The sequence below is a fragment of the Oryctolagus cuniculus genome, chromosome 5 (assembly GCF_051225735.1).
Source record: "Oryctolagus cuniculus isolate XC-2025 breed Fujian yellow rabbit chromosome 5, ASM5122573v1, whole genome shotgun sequence".
NCBI lineage: Eukaryota > Metazoa > Chordata > Mammalia > Lagomorpha > Leporidae > Oryctolagus > Oryctolagus cuniculus.
Genome location: NC_142871.1, coordinates 122579796 through 122598408, shown reverse-complemented (window position 1 = coordinate 122598408; position 18613 = coordinate 122579796). Strand labels below are relative to the sequence as shown.

Genomic DNA, 18613 nt, shown 5'->3' with positions numbered 1-18613 from the left:
GAGGGAAAAAGCAGCTCAAGTATATATGAATCCTAATCAGAGATATAACAGTTGAGGGGAAAAGAAGGCATAGTCCATGTCAAAAGAGGGACATTTGTGAAAGAGGAAAGTAAGAAGAGTGTGCAGGGGACTATTTTAAATGACTCAGCTTCCCTGGTTATACAGTGAAGGTACCAGTAGGAACCTTATGGGTAAAGAGGTTCAAGTAGACTGTTTCACTTGAACTAGCCCCTCAGATCAGTCAAGCAGATGTTAGAAAAGACAGAAGCTGGCTGAGGAGGGGTGGGGGAAGGTTAGGGAGATTTGTGGATGAGCCGCACACACACATAAAATGAGGTGTACTAGTGGGAGTGATGACACATGGCCTGGAAATGTGCAGAATGGGATGTGGAATTCCCAGGAATAAAAAAAGAGAAAAGTCTTGGTTTATGAATATCTTCTGCTTTGGCAGGCATTTAACTTTGGGCACCCAAACAAGGCCAGAATAGGTGATCTAAAAGCTACAGTGTTACGTGGGATATAAACCTTATGTGCATTTAAGGTAGCAGGAAAAGGGGTGGGATCTATGAGGGTGGCATTGTGGTACAGTAGGTTAAGCCACCACTTGCAACACCCACAGCACATTTTGGAGTGCTGATTTGAGTCCTGGCTGCTCTGCTTCTGATCTAGCTTCCTGTGTGTACATTTGAAAAGCAGTGGATGATGGCTCAAGTACTTGAGTCCCTGTCACCTACATAGGAGAACCAGTTGGAGTTCCAGGCACCTAGCTTTGGTCCAGAGCAGCCCTGGCTACTGTGGGTAGTTGGGGAGGTAACCCAGATATACTTTCTCTGCATTTCAAAAAATGAAAATAGATGCTAGCATTGTGGTGCAGCAAATAGAACCTGAACTAGCAACACTCTAGCATGCCATATCAGAGTGCCAATTCAAGTCCTGGCTGCTCCATTTTCAATGCAGTTTCCTGCTAATGAGCCTGGGAAGGCAGCAAATGGTGGATTGAGTACATGGGAGATGCAGTTCCTGCCTCTTGGCTTCATCTGGCCCAGACTTAGCTGTTGTGGTCATTTGGGTAGTAAACCAGTGGATGGAAGCTCGCTGGCTCTCTGTCACTACTCCTCAAAATAAATAAATACATTTTAAGTGTGTGTGGGGGAGCAGGGATCTGAAACAAAGATTCCACTTCTTGTTTTAGAAAGAATTTATGGTTATGTGGGCAGAAGCACAGATATATAACAATTTGATGTGCGTTTTTGGTGTCACACTAGGTCAACAGAAACAGTCAGATGACGTCCAAGTGATAAGGACTAAGGATAGGATCCTCTGTTGAGTGTTCCCTTGGGTTACTATTAGCAATAATACCTTCTTTGTAAGTTTATATAAGCTCATGAGTAAAGGAAACACAATTACTCATATTACTGTTTTCAAAAATGCCACCTTGTAATAGACTAACTTGTGAGCCATACAAATGCCACCTGATTTTTGGGGAACAGGTCACTTGTATTTACTGTTCAAAATCTGCAGATGTTCAAATAAGAACACTGCAAATGCCTAATAGGAGAAAGTGCCCAATGTATTGTTCAGTGCCATGTTTATTTTAAATTCTGCTTGTTGGCAATAAAGTGACTCTTATTTAAGGAAGAGTAATTATAACAAGCATGTCAATCTTAGCTGGAAATCCTTGAAGACAGAGTACGCTGCATTCCACCTCTCACAGTTTCCAGTGCATGAAACACCTTGCATATATTATATTGGTTTAAACTCTTTTTTTGTATTAGTAAAAACCGTATTAGCAACTTCATTGAGAGCAATCAGAGCTGACTCAATGCTTGTTGAATCAAATTTTTTGTACCTAAATTTTTGAGCCTATGTGCATTTTTTTCTGATTATAGAGGTAGCTGAAAGAGTAAATCAGTTACCTTCTTAAAATCCTTCATTAACTTCCTATGACATTTTGGGCATGACCTCAAATCATTCCCATCATACACAATGCCCTCTATATTTGACTCTGGTCCACTGAGCCTGGTCTCACAAAAGGCATCCAGGGCTTTGGACTGTATACCTGCCCGTTGTCCTAACTATTCTCCCTGTCCTTATTAGGCAACAACAATATACCTCCAACAAACTTATCAACATTTCCTCTTTTAAGATAAGGGACTTTATTTTCCATCTCTATATTCATGATCCAGCAACTGCTCCTTAATAGTGGTGATCAGTAAAATGTCTGATGAGTTGAATGGGTACTCATGACTGGAAATTCTTCTTCTTCTTTTTTTTTTTTTTTTTGGACAGGCAGAGTTAGACAGTGAGAGAGAGAGACAGAGAGAAAGGTCTTCCTTCCATTGGTTCACCCCCTAAATGGTCGCTATGGCCGGCACACTGCGCCGCTCCAAAGCCAGGAGCCAGGCTCTTCCTCCTGGTCTCCCATGCAGGTGCAGGACCCAAGCACTTGGGCCATCCTCCACTGCCTTCCTGGGCCACAGCAGAGAGCTGGACTGGAAGAGGAGCGACCAGGACAGAATCTGGCGCCCCAACCAGGACTAGAATCCGGGGTGCCGGCGCCGCAAGTGGAGGATTAGCCAAGTGAGCTGCGGCGCCGGCCTGGAAATTCTTTATAAAATACTAAGCATATAAATAACCATCTTGAAAACTATGAATGTATTTGTAACTTTGGATTGCTTGAAATATCTGACCCTTCAAAAGGGGATGCTTTAAGATTTTAGAAGAGTAATGCTTCTTGTAAGAGATTCCCTTTGAGTCTCTGAGACACTAGCATCTGAATAAAGTCCAAATAACATCACTAAAAAAGGCTCTTGCAATTGGCAACGTGTTGATTTATGTGTATGGGGTTAAACCTTTTTTTAAAGGGCAGAAGCAAGGGGCCAGCACTCGGAATTCCCATATGGGTACTGGTTTGAGTTCCATTTGTTCCACTTCTGATCCAGCTCCCTGCTAATGGCCTGGGAAATGCAGAAGATAGCTCAAGTCCTGGGGCTCCTGCCACCCATGTGGGAGGCCCAGAAGAAGCTCCTGGCTTTGGCTTGGCACAGCCCTAGCCATCGCAACCAATCGGGGAGTGAATCAGCAGATTGAAGATCTCTTTTTCTCTTTGTCTCTCCGTTTGTCCCTCTGTAAGTCTGCCTTTGAAATAAATAAGTCTTAAAAAAAAATTCCAGAGGCAGATACTGTGGCATTAGTGGGCTAAGCTTCCACCTCTGGCACCAGCATCCCATATGGAGGCCAGTTCCTGTCCTGACTGATCCACTTCTGATCCATCTCTCTGCTAAGGCCTGGGAAAGCAGTAGAAGACAGCCCAAATACTTGGGTCCCTGTACTGTGTGGGAGACCTGGAAGAAGCAAATCAGCAGAGGAAAGTCCTGTCTTTCTCTCTCTCTGTAATTCTACCTCTCAAATAAATAAATAAAATCTTTTAAAAAAAAGTGCTTAGAGTGGACATGTATCTGAGCATACCCCTGACTTGCTAGTGGAGTAACAGGATTTTGTTACAGGCTGAGGGTCACCAGTTTGAGCAGGGGGATTTTTTTCAGCTTCAGTGACCTCACAGTATAGGCATTGTGATTGAGGTTATTATTTCCTGCAATTGTTTTCTAAAGAAAGATTTTTAAAATTCAGGTTATACATTGATGTAATTTGTGCTTAAGTATACAACAAATTAGACAAGTCAAAACAAGATAACAATAAGAAACCTGACAAGGAAACCTTGCATTTTGGAACTAAGAATAAAGAACCAAAAAAGAATCAGTTATTTGTAAGATTTGAGCAAAATATAACTATTTTAAAAATAACACAGTTTAGTTAACATCTACTTTTCTTCAGCATAATCCTCCTGGTTAAAATAGTTTTACCACAAGGAAAGAATGTAGATAAATGATCGTTTCAATTCAGGTAACTTGACACAATTCTAAGAAAACTCTAGAAACAATGACAGTTCAGTATGAATTAGGTTAGTTTGAAATTTTTGCATTCATGGACACTGTAATACTCTTTGATGTAAGATCAACATATTCAGTATTTAACAGGAGAAAAAGTTAACACTGGCTTTAGTCAATTTGTCCTAGAATTAAAAGAAGGATGAGGTTGGATGGATGAAATCAAACCTAATTCAGTAAAAAGAGAGCAACGAAGGAAGCAAAGGCAAAAGTAAAAAATAATCTGTTATTAGCTGAAAGGAAATGGAAGTTAAAATTAATATCTATGTGAAGTACGAGTTTATCTTCTTACTTGATTTTTTTTAAATAAAATTTATTTATTTATTTTGTTTATAGGGCAGAGATAGAGCAAGAGAGAGAGAAAAGAGAGACAGAGCTCTTCTGTCCACTGGTTCACTCCCTAAATGGCTGCAATGTTGGGGCTGGGTCAGGCTGAAGCCAGGAGCCAGGAGCATGTGGCTGGCAGGGGCCCAGGTACTTGGGCCATCTTTTGCTGCTTTCCCAGGCACATTAGCAGGGAGCTAGATCAGGAATGGAGCAGCCAGGACTCTAACTGGCCCCCATACTGCATGCCAGCACCGCAGGCGGCAGCTTAACCCACTGTTCCACAGCACCAGCTCCATCTGATATTCTTTCATCTAACAACCATTACTCAGGAAAGAAGAATTATGGCCTGAGGGCAATATTGACCATACAAAAATGTACAAATCACTGTGTCATCAGTTAAAGGCCTATTAAAGCTGGCCAGGGAAAACTTTGAGGAGGAGAAGAGATCCATGGAATAATTAACATTTGCATAGCATGTACTTTTACATACTAAATGCATTTTTAGATCTAATTTTTCTTTTGGGATGTCCTTTGGAAGACAGCTTTAACTTTGGGATTGTGATTACTTCTTTACTTCAATTTTCTCAACCTTTCTTATAGGTCCTATTCTCTATCCTGATTTTTATGAACTGAAATCTGAACATTATCACAGTGGGACAATGCCCTCCGAATTTGCAAAGGCAATGTGCTTATTAATTTTTATACTTCTTAAATACAGCGTATTATGGAAATAACAGAGATCTTTGAATTTCTACAACAGCATGGATAGGACATGTTTTATCATGTGTCGGATCATATGTCTTGACTAGTTAAAAATATGGCCCACTTCTTTTTGGCTTCTGCTCTTGAATTGGGCAATTTCTGTTATAAAATTACCAGATGCACCTTTTCTAGAAGTAATAACAACCAGATGGCAAAGCCTCACCTATAGGAGTGAGTGGGAACGGATACTTACAAGGTTGCTACTATGTGTTCAACACTGCTCTGCACTGTAGATTTCATTCAACAGACTCAAAAATTGGAAGTCCAGCCAAGTTATTTAAATTATCCATAGTGCTATAAAAAGTAAATGGCTACATCGAGTTTCAGAAACCTAGGTCTGCCTGGTTCTGAAGGGCCTGGCAGTTTTACTGTTGGATTGGTTGTAAGCATTAAAAGACCGAATTTCTTGCAAAAGCACTAGCTAGGCACAGTAGTTGGTGTTCAACAAAAGTTGCTCTCACACACATCTGTACAGGAACTGGGTCTACGCAAACAGGACGGACTAAAGCTGGCTGAACTAAATTATACTTGTTCCTAACTCTAAGAAAGGCCCCGTGTGATTATAATAATCCCGTATCCTCTTTCTTAGCGTTGCTAGAAAAAAAAATGCTTGCCAATATTTCGAATCATGATGCTTTTACCTCCTGCCCTCTCTATCAGATAACAACGTAAATTGTATTTTCAAGAGAGAAAAGGGATTCCGAATGTTGTTTTCAGCCAAGGAGAATCAAGGAACCCAACAGTTCATTCTCGTAAAACAATTTATTTCTTGCCTAGGCTTCCTCCCCCCGACAGAGAACAAATACTGCAAGGAACTCTGCAAGGTAAACTGCAGGGTGCCTGCAACAGCTGGGCCGCCCTACAAGGTCGAAATCAAGCAGGTTCGGGCTCCCTGTCGCTACCTCTTTTCTTTAGATCTCCCAGGGGCCTGCTTCGATCAGAAAAGTAACACAGCGTCACTGCTGCGAAAAGTGGGGCACCCCAAGCTCACTCTGCCTATCGGCAAAAACCTTTTCCCGTACATCCGAGGCGGCAAACAGAACCACAGACACCCGCCGAGGCCCACGACCGCGGCTTCTCCGGATGGCTTCCTTATCTTAAACTCGCCGCACCTGCAGGCGGGCGGCGCGCGACCCCCCGGCCGTGACGTCACCGCACCTGGCATCAGTCGGGACCCGAAGGGGGAGAGCGCGAACGCGGCGGGGGCGGGGCAGGCAGGGAGTACCAAGGCGTTCTCGCGAGATTTGCCTCCTCCCCGGCCCAGCTCCCGGCACCTTCCCGGCCTCAGTCCCGATTTCCACCTCAGTCTGGTGTTCTGTTCTAGGGTTATAGCTGAGGGGCGGGCACCAAGCAAGACGGGCACTCGGGGCTGGAGCCGGAGGCGGGGGCCAACCGACGGGTCCCACCTCCGCTGCGGGGAAGACAAGCGGTGGGAAAGCCGCCGTCTGGGCGGGCAGGGACTGACCCTCCGGCCGCTGTGGCTTCGGCGGAAGCCCGACGGGAGGAATCGCTGCGGCTTCTCGCCTCACGGGCCGCGCTGAGGGGACTGGCCCGAGGGTGCTGCGGGCGGATGGAGACGCCTCCTCGCCCCGCCTGAGCTCAGCGGGGGAAGAGCGGAGCGCGGGGCCCGCCTCCTGCCGCAGGAGCGGCCGTGCGAGCCACCGGAGGAGGAGGAGGAGCAGCAGCGGGCGCTGGGCTTCTCCCCGTGGGAGCCCCCAGCATGGGTAAGAGGCTGGGGGCGGGGGGCGCTTCCCGCCGTCCATTTAGACTTGGCCCACCTCGAGAGGCTGTTCTCCTCCTCGAGTTTGCTGGGGAGACGACGGCGGTCGACCCGAGGCGAGTCTCTCCCACCCCTTCGCCCCTGCTCGCCCTACCTTCCACCTTGTTCTCGCGCCGAAATTGGTCGGAGGGCTCCGGGCACTTCCCCTCGCGCGCCGCTCTCCGCCGCCTCCGCGGTTGACCGGAAAGGTGCGGGAAGGGAGGAGAGGGGCGCCGACCCCCTCTCCTCACTCCCCCAGCCTCAACCCTTCCTTCCCTCCTCCCTGCTCTTCGAATGGGGGAGGGTGATCGAAAAACTTGGACTCGCACTTTCTACTTTTTTTCCTTTGAGGCTTTGTATCGATTGGGCTTTTAAGATATCTATGTATTATAGATATAAATCTATAGTTTTTTTTTTTTTTTTGGTCAGAAGAGACTTTTCAAAACCCCCTTGCTAAGGTTTGGAGATGCCTCAAGGATAGGGAGTTTGAGTATTTCACTCCGGTTCTACCTAGGCAAGTGTGTTGGCACCTAAACATTCAGTCTCCTCCTGTGGGACTGGGTTGGGGTTTGATAGGATTTCAGTACTGTACCCTTTGAGGAGCAGTTTCCTGTTTGGAGTTAGACTTCCTTGTTGGAGGAAAGTACAAGGCCTTATATGTTTGTTTTTGTTGTGTGTGGTTTTTTTTTTTTTTCGTATGCGTTCAGTGTTTTGTTGGGGAAAGAGTGCGTTGCCGCTTGGCTGAAAAGGATTTTGTTAAGTGGTAACAATTCTTTTGATAACAGAGTTCGGTGTGGACTTGGCACACACTGTCTCAATCCTTTAAAATTAAGATCAATATGAAAGAGAATAGCTTTCTTTAAAAAAAAAAAATCAAATCGGTACCACCATAATACAGAACGTGTTCTGTGAGAGTACACCCAAGTTTGGTTTTGTGGAGTAAATCAGGAGGACACTATCACTTTTTGCACTTGAGAATTGTTGCTGCTTCGTATCAACAAACCATTACTGGAATTAATAATTCATGGAACTAACAGATGATTTGGTAGCAGGACAAATGCGGAGTACTGCTGATGTGGCATCCTCTGCCACACTTTGTTTGGTGGGGAATGCTTTGAGCATACTGTTTATAGACACTTGCCTGGCTGTTCTGTTTTCTTAGACTTTCTAATTTTGTGACCTATCCTCCTCCTCCCTGCTTTCACGTACCTTTTAGTTCCTGAACTCAACCAGTAAAATAAAACGTTGCTTTTTGGAACTTTAAAATAAATTCCTTTTTAATTGATCAGTTGAGTTTACAGGATAATTATGGGCTTATTCCTTTAAGCATGAAATTATAAAACCATTTTAACCTCTTTGGGTGAAAATCATACTAAGGTTAAAAATACAATTCCTTTCTGTCTTAGATAGAATGGGAAACATAATTAAGCCTCTTTTGATGACTTAGGGTTATAATTTGTGTCCACTGTGATGCCCTGAGAATCTGTTGAATCTTATACAGGACTGTTGATCTAAATGCTAAATAACATATTACTTTGTCTTTTACAATTATTTAAAATAAGTACTCCCTACCTCCTTATCTACTTTGCTCTTTGATTTGCATGCTGATAGTTAGTGTCCATCACACTTTGTTCTCATTTTTCTAGAAGTGTGGAAATAAGATTCAAAATTGTTACTCTGCAGAGGGGAAGAATTAGCATTCCTTGACTTAGTGAAGTCTTTTCTTGAGAAAAGTAAATGAATACCAGTGCTTAACATTTCTGTTACCTGCCTTGATTGTCTGAAGGCCTTTGCTTAGTGACATATTTGTTGTGTCTGGTTAGGTGAGTTTCCAGATAATGTTGTTAAAGGTCATTAGTTTGTTCTCAACTTGACTACTTAGGATGTGTTCTCAAGGCCTGTTACTTTGGGGCATTTGTGCTGAATTTTTGAAAAGTATTTGTGAAGTATTTATGTATTTTAATTTGTTGGTAATATAATATTAAAAGTCTCAAGTTTATTTAAATGGGGTGTCTTGTCTTCAATATAAATTTCATTTGCTTTTGTTGTCAACTATTATAATTTAAGATGCAGCCTAAAATATTTACATGATATTTTAATTTGTTACAAAATGAAAAAAATTTTCTTTGTTTTGAGGTAGCTTGGTTGGATACTTATTAATATGGTGCCTACATTTAGGCAGTACAGCAGGTGTTGTGGTGCAGCAGTGTAAGCTGGGACCCCTGCATCCTTTGTTGGAGTGCCTTATTTGGGAGTCCCCACTACTCAGCACTTCTCATTCAGTTTCCTGCTAATGTGCCAGGGAGGCAGCAAATGATGAATCAAGTACTTGGATTCCTGCCATTCATGTGGGAGACTCAGAGAAGTTCCTGGCTCTTGGCTTTGGCCTGGCCTACCCCTTACACAGGCATTTGGGGGCCTGAACCAGCAGATGGAAGATATTTCTCTCTTCCTTCCTCTGCCTTTCAAATAAATCTTAAACACGCAAACTGGGTAGACATCAGGGAGTACCTGATGTCTCACTAGCATTGTGTCTGAGCAAGTTAGGTAACTTCTGGGTCCCTTCAGTTTCTTGATCTGTAAATGGAATAAAAATATCAATCATGTAATAGATTGTTGGGAGAATTGAATGAGCTAATATAATTTTGCCAGTGTTGGTTGTTATTTTTGTTTTCAAATGATTTCACTGATTCTTGTAACAACATGAAAAAAAATCCTAAATTTTCAAAAACACTCATTTTTTATGTGAAAGTCAGAAAGAAAGGGATAAGGAGAGATAGATGAAAAGAGTTCGTACATCTGTTGGTTCACTACCCAAATGCATACAACAGCTAGAACTGGGCCAGGCTAAAGCCTGGAACCCCAAATTATTTGGGTCTCCAACATGGGTGGCAGAGACCCAACTACTTGAGCCATCATCTGCTGCTTCCTAGGATGCATATTAGCAGGGTGATAGATTGGATACTCAAACCAGGCAATCTGACTTGGGATGTCTGCATGTCCACCTGTGTCTTGGCTGCTGTGCCAAATGCCCATCCTTTAATTCTCAGTTTTTGGCTTTTAAAGGACCAGTAAGATGAGATAATTTTAAACTGTTGCAGAAGTTGAATTTTATGAAATGTAACCTTATGTAGGAAGAATATTTTTCAGTATTGGATGTCCTGTGAGAAACTCATTAGTTGATAATAAGTTTAATGGTTTAGGAAAGTCTTCTAAATGGGAGGAATACTATTACAGACTTTGACTATTATGTTAAACTGATGTTTTCAGTTTCTGTGTTTGCTAAGTATGGAAGTATGCCTTTTAAGGAATTTCAGGCATTCTGTGTGAAGGAATTGGGGAGAGCTTTGGGGAAATACAATACTTATTTTCGTGTTCCAAAAGTACAGATCTGCATTTTGGAGTGGGATAAGAAAGCAGATGACCCAAATTGTTACTATATGTGAATTTTTATTGCTGAAAGAATAAACAGTTTTTAAAAAGATTTTATTTATTGGGAAATAAAATTATAGACCAAGGGAGAGACAGATAAAGAGGTCTTTCATCTGCTGGTTCACTCCCTAAAAGGCCACAATGGCTGGAGCTGGTCCGATCCAAAGCCAGAAACCAGGAGCTACTTCTGGGTCTCCCACATAGGTGTAGGGCTTTCCCAGGCCATAAGCAGAGACCTGTATTTGAAGAGGAGCAGCAGGGAAACACACCAGAGTCAATATGGATGCCTACACCACAAGTGGAAACTTAGCCTGTCAGGCCACTGTGTTGGCCCCCAAAGTAAACAGATTTTAAGGATTGATTTTCCCTGAATTTTGATTAGGTTATGAACTTTTTAGTTGTAGAATTTATTTTATAAGTGCTTTTACGTATCAGTCACGGACCTGTGCTTTTTAAAATATTTTAAAAAATTCATTAGTTGAGAGAGAGTGTTCCCATCCACTGGTTTACTCCCTGCATAGTTGCAGCTAGGTCAAGCCAAAGCCCAGGATCCTGGAACTCAGTTCAGGTGTTTCATTGGGTGACAGGGACCTTATTAAGTAAGCCCTCACCCATGTAACCAGGGTCTATATTATCAGGAAAGTGGAGTCAGGAGGTAGAACTGGGTTTTGAACCCAGGCACTGTGAGGTGGAATGTTGGCGTCTTAACTGCCAGGCCAAACACCTGCCCCATGAGGTTGTTTTATTACAGAAAGTTACATTTGGTTCTGATGATATATATACTTCTATAACAGAGTGATTTCCTTCTTTTACTTTGTTGCACTATCTGGAGAAAATTTTGATTCATACAAATAAGTAGTTACAAATAGAAATTGCCTGCTAATGGCTTACCTTTCAGTCTCAGGATTTACTTCAATTAAAGTAATCCAGAGTGTAAAAAAGGAATATTAGTAAATTTTTTTTGTCAAAGTTGAATCATTAATAACATCTAATAATTCTATTTTTTTAATTAGCGTAAGCTTTCATGATCAGGTTTTCTTCTAAGTATTTCAAACTTCGAATAATTTAGATTTTGTGAAATCATATTGAGTGAAAATCCACATTCATAATATTTTGTTTACCTATAGAAATGAACCTGGAATTTGCCATATAACTCTCTAAATTAGGGGTTTGTCGGTACGATGATGTCACAGTAATTGAGTAAGATATAGTTTTTAAGAGATTTAGGACTTTAAAAAGTTTGGGGTTGCATTGTGGTGCAGCAGGTTAAGCTGATGCCTGTGATGCCAGCCTCCCAAATATTCCACTTCCAATGTAGCTCCCACTAATGCTCTGGGAAAGCAGTGGAAGATGACTCAAGTACTTGAGCCCCTGCCACCCACATGGGAGACTCAGATGAAGTTCCAGGCTCCTGGCTTTAACCTGGCCCAGTCCCAGCTTTTGTGACCATTTGGGGAATGAACCTGTAGGTGGAAGATCTCTGTTTCTCTCTAACTCTACTTTTAAAATAAATAAAAATAAGTCTTTAAAATAAAGTTATAAAACATGAAATCTTTTTTGATACATGCTGTACTGCCAATAAAAAATAACCTTAAATTTTTATTTGCACAGATTCAAATCTGTGGTTTTCCCTCTCCACCCCTCACCCCCATCTTGGGATCTTTTTCTGTTAAGTGTATTTTGAGTAAGGTAAAAGTTTTAATTTCATTATATGTGTTAAGAAGTGGTATTATTGTGTCAAGAGAATGAAGATAGGCAGAGAAAGAGGTGTAATGATTCTTGATTTTGGTGAGAAAGGGATTGCTGCAGTCCTCTTTCCTAGGTAAACTGGTGAAATAAGTTGTGAAAATCTGGAAGTTTTCAGAGTTTGAATTTAGGAAAAATGAGGTGAGTAAAATCTAATACTAGTAGATCATTATGATGTCTTTATAGATGGAGCAGAAAGCAGACTGTGAGTCTAAAAATTCTGCATGTGAGGTAGGGACTTTTGAAAGGAAAGTCAGGGGCCCTCGAGATCAAAGGAAAAATTAAGGACTGTCCCAGAACAACAACAAAAAGAACAAGTGGTATAATCAGTACCTATGTGTGCGTAAGTAACCCTATAACAACCCTATAGCAACCCTGTAGCCTTAAAATACTTAATTGGAGGGTGTGTAACCAAATAAGGGAGATAAAGAAACTAAGATTGTAGATAAAGCAATGCCTGGCTTTGTTGGGGTCTCAGCCTTTGAATGTTAATTTAGTATGCCCAGGAATAGACACTGCTTTCTGCTGTGATTCTCTATGTCCTGTCTCTCTGTCAGAGAACTGCACAACAGTTAGAGGTCTATATATGAGTGTCAGCATTAGAGATTATGTGTAGCAAAATGCAATTTGTAGACACATAGATGAGCAGGCCGGTTTGGCATGGGGATGATATGGTGGTTGGTAGGTAGGAAGTGGAGTCTGGCCTTGGGTCTTGAAGATCTAGCCACAGCGAAAGGGAATCAGACAGGGCCCAGATTTCTTATCAGAGAAATATGAGGTAGGTATTTGTTTGCAGGGAGAAAAATGATTTTGGTTATTGGAATTGTTTAGAATGAGCCAAGTACTAAAACCAAGGAGATGCTGAACCCTTAAACTCTCAACCTTATACTGTATGTTTTCTGTCTTGAGACTACACTTTTTTTTTTTTTTTAAGATTTATTTATTTATTTGAAAGTCAGAGTTACAAAGAGAGAGGAGAGGCAGAGAGAGAGAGAGGTCTTCCATCTCTTGGTTCACTCCCCAATTGGCCACAATGGCTGGAGCTGTGCTGATCCAGAGCCAGGAGCCAGGAGCTTCCTCCGGAACCCCCAAATGGGTGCAGGGGCCCAAGTGCTTGGGCCATTCTCTGCTGCTTTCCCAGGCCATAGCAGAGAGCTGGATTGGAAGTGGAGCAGCCAGGTCTTGAACCGGCCCCCATATGGGATGCCCATGTTTCAGGTCAGGGCGTTAACCCTCTGCACCACAGCACCAGCCCCGGAGACTACACTGTTAATCTACACTAGTACCTGAGTCTTTCAAGTGTGATATAAAAACAATCCTGACTAACTGGGGTGAAATGAGATTCTCTTAAGTATTTGAGGATAGTTACTGGTCATAGTCAATATCCTGCTTGATTCCAGGGAGTTGATGTGCCTGCTTTTTCTTTGCTGCTATGTCTTTTTCACTTGAAGTTCCTTTCCCTTCAGACTTAATGGCAAAGAGATTACAGTTTTAACATGCCTTTCTATTTTAGAAACAAGTACACAATCCTTAAGGATATGATATACTTATACCTGCCAGTATAATCATAAGTGTGAAAGTAAGACATAAGAAATGTGAAGATACTGTTAATTGCTTGTTCATTGGTTTCACTGAAGTGATATTAGACTAGTTATTAGAAACACCCTTTTGGGGCTGGCGCTGTGGTGTAGTGGGTGAAGCCGCATCCATATGCAGTGCCGGCATTCCATATGGGCGCTGTTTGACTCCTACCTGCTCCACTTCCGATCCAGCTCTCTGTTATAGCCTGGGAAAGCAGTGATGGATGGCCTGAATCCTTGGGCCCCTGAACCCACGTGGGAGATCCTGAGGAAGCTCCTAGCTCCTGGCTCTGGATCCGTGCAACTTTGGCTGTTGTGGCCATCTGGGGAGTGAACCTGGAGATGGAAGACCTCTCGCTCTCTCTCTCTCTCTTTGCCTTTCCTTCTCTCTCTCTGTAACTCTTTTAAATAAATAAATAAACCTTAAAAAAAAAATACCTTTTTTTTTTTTTTTTGGTGGGAACTTATTATGTGAGAGTACCTGTCTTTTCAATAAAAACCTTGTATTTTCCCTAGCATGTAGGTCTGTGATACATATCTGTTTAGACCAGTTCACAATACACAGATAGAATTTCCTTCATAGTCTTTCTAGGATTTCTCTGATCTGAAGCCATGTTACACTATTATTTTTCAGTCATAACCTTGGTTTTAGCTGCTAATGGGGTAGACATTTCTTCTGGGCTCCTTAGTGTTTCTTCCTTTGGATTAAACTTTATATTCCTCTTTTTAGTTTTGGTTTGGTTTTTGTTTTTGAAGGTTTCAGCTGCTTGAACCTTGTTTGATTTACCAAAAGTGTATTTACTAGCTCTTTGCACTGAAAATTTATTAAGCTAAACTGACACCTTGTTTAAGATGTTGATCTAGCGTCAAGCATGAGGATGTTACATATACTTTCTTTCCTTGAACCTATTTATACTATATCAGTCCTTTCCAGTAGCTTGGATTGTATAATCTTTCAGATTTTTTTGTGTCTGTTAAACTTCCCATCATGATTCTGCTTCTCAGTGCATTTGAAAAACAAATGACTAATATGAGAACCTGAGTTATGGTATTTATTTTAGTATTTTATCAGTGCCAGTTCAGGTTCTTATGATGATTCAATGTCTAGGTAATTCTAACAGAGTGACTGGGTAGCTTCTGATCACTTGTTGTTTCTAGTAGAAAAAATTTTAAGGATGGTAATAGTAATAAACAGTACTAACATTAAAAGAAAGGTGTTATCTTTTCTCAAGGTAACATCGTCAACAAAAGGAACAGCTGATGCGTTTGCCCTAATGTGAAGAATGTGATTGATGCCCTACCAGGCATTGGGGGATTTATGGTAAATGTGTTGGTGCCCCAAGCAGTTTTAGGGATTGTCTATATTATTTCAATCATCTGGGTAGTTTTTTTTTTTAACTTCTCATAACTGCTGGATTCTGACACAGATACTCCTATCACTCCATCCCTCCAGTTTTTGATGCGTAAATAAATGTGTTGCATGGTTTATTGGTGTGATAAGAACACTGTCACTTAATAGAAGTAAAGTTTACCATATGGAATGGGCATTTGGTATGGCATTTGCTTGGCTTACCTGCTTCCCATATTGCACCTGGGTTTGAGTACTGGCTCTGCTTTTGATTTCAGCTTCCTGCTTGGGAGGCAGTAGGTAATGGCTCACGTATTGGGGTCCCTGCCACCCATATGAGAAACCTGGATTGAGGTAAGGGTTCCTGACTTTTACTTTGCCCAGCCTTGGCTGTTTAAGGCCTTTAGGGAGTAAACCAGTGAGTGGAAGATCTCTCTCCCTCTCCACGTTTCAAACAAATAAATAACAACAAAAAAAATCTTAACATGTGAATCGATTAGCAGTATGAGCATGATAAGGAGTGTAGTTGTACTTTAGGGGTATAGGTTCCAATGTCATAAATATTAAAATGTAATAGGAGAGGCATAAGGAAGATGGGAATGTAAATTGTTCCATTGGAAGGCAAATCGGATCTATTCATCTATCCTTAATTTGACCAGTGATGATGTAGTGATTACTTGACAGTAGCCAAGATATAGCTTCCTCTACTCCTGGCATTGAGTCTTTAAAGGGAAGCAAATATCTTTGAGGTACTTTTATTTGAAATATTAAAACTGTTTTACCTTCCTAGTGATCTGTCAGTGTTCCAGTATTGAGGAGGCCTTAAGTAAAGTCAAGAATGACTTTGCTAACTATACGATGTCATTCCTAGAGTATGTATGATGATTATTGTAATAATCAAGTGCCAAAAATGTTTGGTATTCTAAATACAGAAGTTCATACATTTGTAACATTAAATTATATAGTCCTGGTTAAAGTAGAGGATGTTTTTAGGAAACCTATTGAAAGCTGGTCTTTCAAATGTAGTACTCAACATGGATTTTCTTATCCTGTGTATTAGAAACGTTTTTCGTTGTTTATTTAGAAATCTGTTCTAAGATCAACATTTTTAAAAATTAATTAATTTTTAGGGGCCTCTAGTGCATCAGGTTAAGCCTCTGCTTGTGATTCTGGCATCCCATATGGGTGCCAGTTCGAGTTCTGGCTGCCCCACTTCCATTAATACACCTGGGAAAGCAGTGGAAGGTGGCCCACGTACTTGGGCCCATACCACCACATGGAAGACCCAAAGGAAGCTCTAGGCTCCTGGCTTTGGCCTGGCCCAGCCCCATCTGTTGTTGCAGATGGAAGATGGATCTCTCCCTGTAACTCTGCCTATCAAATAAATAATTTGATAAATAAAGTGATTAATAGATTTTTTAACAGATTTATTCAATTTATTTGAAAAAGTTACAGAACAGAGAGGAAGAGACAGAATCTGGGTCTCCCACATTGCATGTCAGGGGTCCAACCATTTGGGCCATCTTCCACTGTTTTCCCAGGTGCATTAGCAGGAAGCTGCATTGGAAGTAGAGCAGCTGGAACAGAAACCAGTGCTTATGAGATACCTGCATCCCAGATGGCAACTTAGCCTGCTATGCGACAACACTGGCCCATGATCCAAGTTTTATATTAGGCTTTAATTAAAATTCTTGTGCTGCTGTAGCAGATTGTACTCTAATGAGCATTTTGCTTTGCTGTTTTGGGGTATGTGCTTACATGTGTGCAGACAATATATAATAATCCATTTTTATTTACCCATTATTAGATCTTACCAATTTTTAGGAAGCACTTCAAAAAATAATCTTAAATGATGAAAAACTTTTCAGAGTGAATATCATATGGAAATAAAAAGGCTATATTTCAAAACTCATAGTAACTCCTTTCCCACAAAATTATTCTAAATTCTTGCATCCTACAAAACTCAAGTAAACATGAAAACTCATAAAGTATAAGTAAAAAGTCCCTTGTTATGGTCTTCATTTCATGTGTAAATGACCTTACTTGCCTTTAACTCATTGATGCTAGAGACCACATCTTATTTAAAAAAAAAAAAAAAGATTTATTTATTTATTTGAAATGCAGAGAGGCAGAGAGAGAGGTCATCCATCTGCTGGCTCACTCACCAGATGACTACAACGGCTGGAGCTGGTCCGATCCGAAAGCAGGAGCCAGGAGCTGCTTCTTCGGGGTCTCTGATGCTGGTGCAAGGGCCCACGGACTTGGGCCATTTTCTATTTTCCCAGGCTATAGCAGAGAGCTGGATTTTAACTGGAGCAGCTGGGACTCAAACCAGCGCCCATGTGGGATGCCAGCACTGCAGGCAGCAGCATTACCTGCTACGCCACAGCACCAACCCTGACCACATCTTATTTTAAAAACCATTGTTAACACTCTTAATGACATTGGGAGCCTACCATGTGTCCACTAAGTCTGATTGAATAACCTTTATAAGGCCAATCTAACGAATAATATGAAATTTAAATGTGCTGAAATATGTCTAAATAAGACTAACATAATTTTGTCTAATGGAATTATCTTTTCAAATTGATGGATAAGATGTAACTTTTTAAAGAAATAAACTCTGTTCTGTGTGACTCATTGAAGCTCTTAAGTCTTTTTTAGTAGAGAGTATATAATCTGGGATAGTAAGCATCTTGTCAAGTGGGTTTGCTGATTATCTACTCTTCCTCTGGGAATTGTCATTTCAGTTACAGGTAACAGGTATTCTTGATTCATCCTCCATATCCTGCCTTACTTTTTCTTTTACCCATTTCTGTCATCCAGATTGCAGTTTCCTTTGTAATTTCCTTGTTGTTTATTTCTGACTCATACTGGTAGAATATAATTTCCAGAATGTAGTTTTTATCTTTAGATGTATCCCAAGCATATACAGAACAAGTACCTTCCAGTGGCAGCCACTCATATATTTGCTAGGTGAAGACTGAGGAAGTTATATTTGTTTCATACCATTGTATAAGACTTATGTAATATTGTAAATTGCTTATACTCATCCCTGGGTTGGGGTCAAAATATGTAATGATCTTTCTATTGGAAGTACCTGGGAATGGATAACAGTTTTTGTTAGTTGTACAGTGCCAGAGAAAGAACAATACTATCTTAATTTTACAATATACTGCATTTGCTGGTGCTGTTTTATACAGTGAAGCAGCAGTTCTGCAGCAAAATAGGAAACAATAAAATTTTATTAACTTCCTCATTAAAAAATACAAATTAAGTTAAAATTAACCAGTCCTTGAGATTGGTATTTTTTAAACTTTGGTTAACTTTTGTAGATATCTGTCACTTTTCAAATTTAGTAACATTAGAAGGAATGTAATACTATGTAAAATTTTCTTTATCAGATTTCTTTTTCTCTGGATATTTGGTAAGAATGTATCATGCTTTGCAAATTTTTGCTCATTAAAACAAAGAGGAAGAGTTGGTTTGTGTGTGATACTTTCACTATCATAAGAATGACCAACTTTCCTTTGTTAAAAAACATTTAGGAATTGCTACTTATCATTTTCATATTTAAATGTTTACTTTTGTTTATTTTCATCTACTTTCAAGACAGAGTGACAGAGATATCTTCCATCTTCTGGTTCACTCCCCAAACGCCTACAACATCCAGGGCTTGGCCAAGCTGAAGCCAGGAGTCCAGAACCATCAT

General features: G+C 40.9%; 2 protein-coding genes across 7 annotated transcripts in view; one reads left to right on the top strand and one right to left on the bottom strand.

Annotated features, from left to right (window-relative positions):
• The window catches only part of TNFRSF21 (TNF receptor superfamily member 21), a 244709-nt gene extending 237355 nt beyond the window's left edge, over positions 1–7354 (bottom strand). The window contains exon 1 of the mRNA XM_017345167.4: positions 6911–7354. The gene's annotated coding sequence lies outside the window, so the exon portion shown is untranslated. The remainder of the gene's footprint in view (positions 1–6910) is intronic.
• The window catches only part of CD2AP (CD2 associated protein), a 136996-nt gene continuing 124636 nt past the window's right edge, over positions 6254–18613 (top strand). For 5 of the 6 annotated variants that reach the window (XR_016234039.1, XR_016234038.1, XM_089333215.1 and 2 more), the window contains exon 1: positions 6254–6760. Coding sequence is in view for 3 of the 6 variants with exons in the window: in XM_089333215.1 (XP_089189341.1) it covers positions 6757–6760 (4 nt within the window). In the remaining 3 variants the exon portion in view is untranslated. Of the gene's footprint in view, positions 6761–15179; positions 15256–18613 lie in introns of all 6 variants that reach the window. The other variant, XM_051854659.3, reaches the window with a different exon arrangement.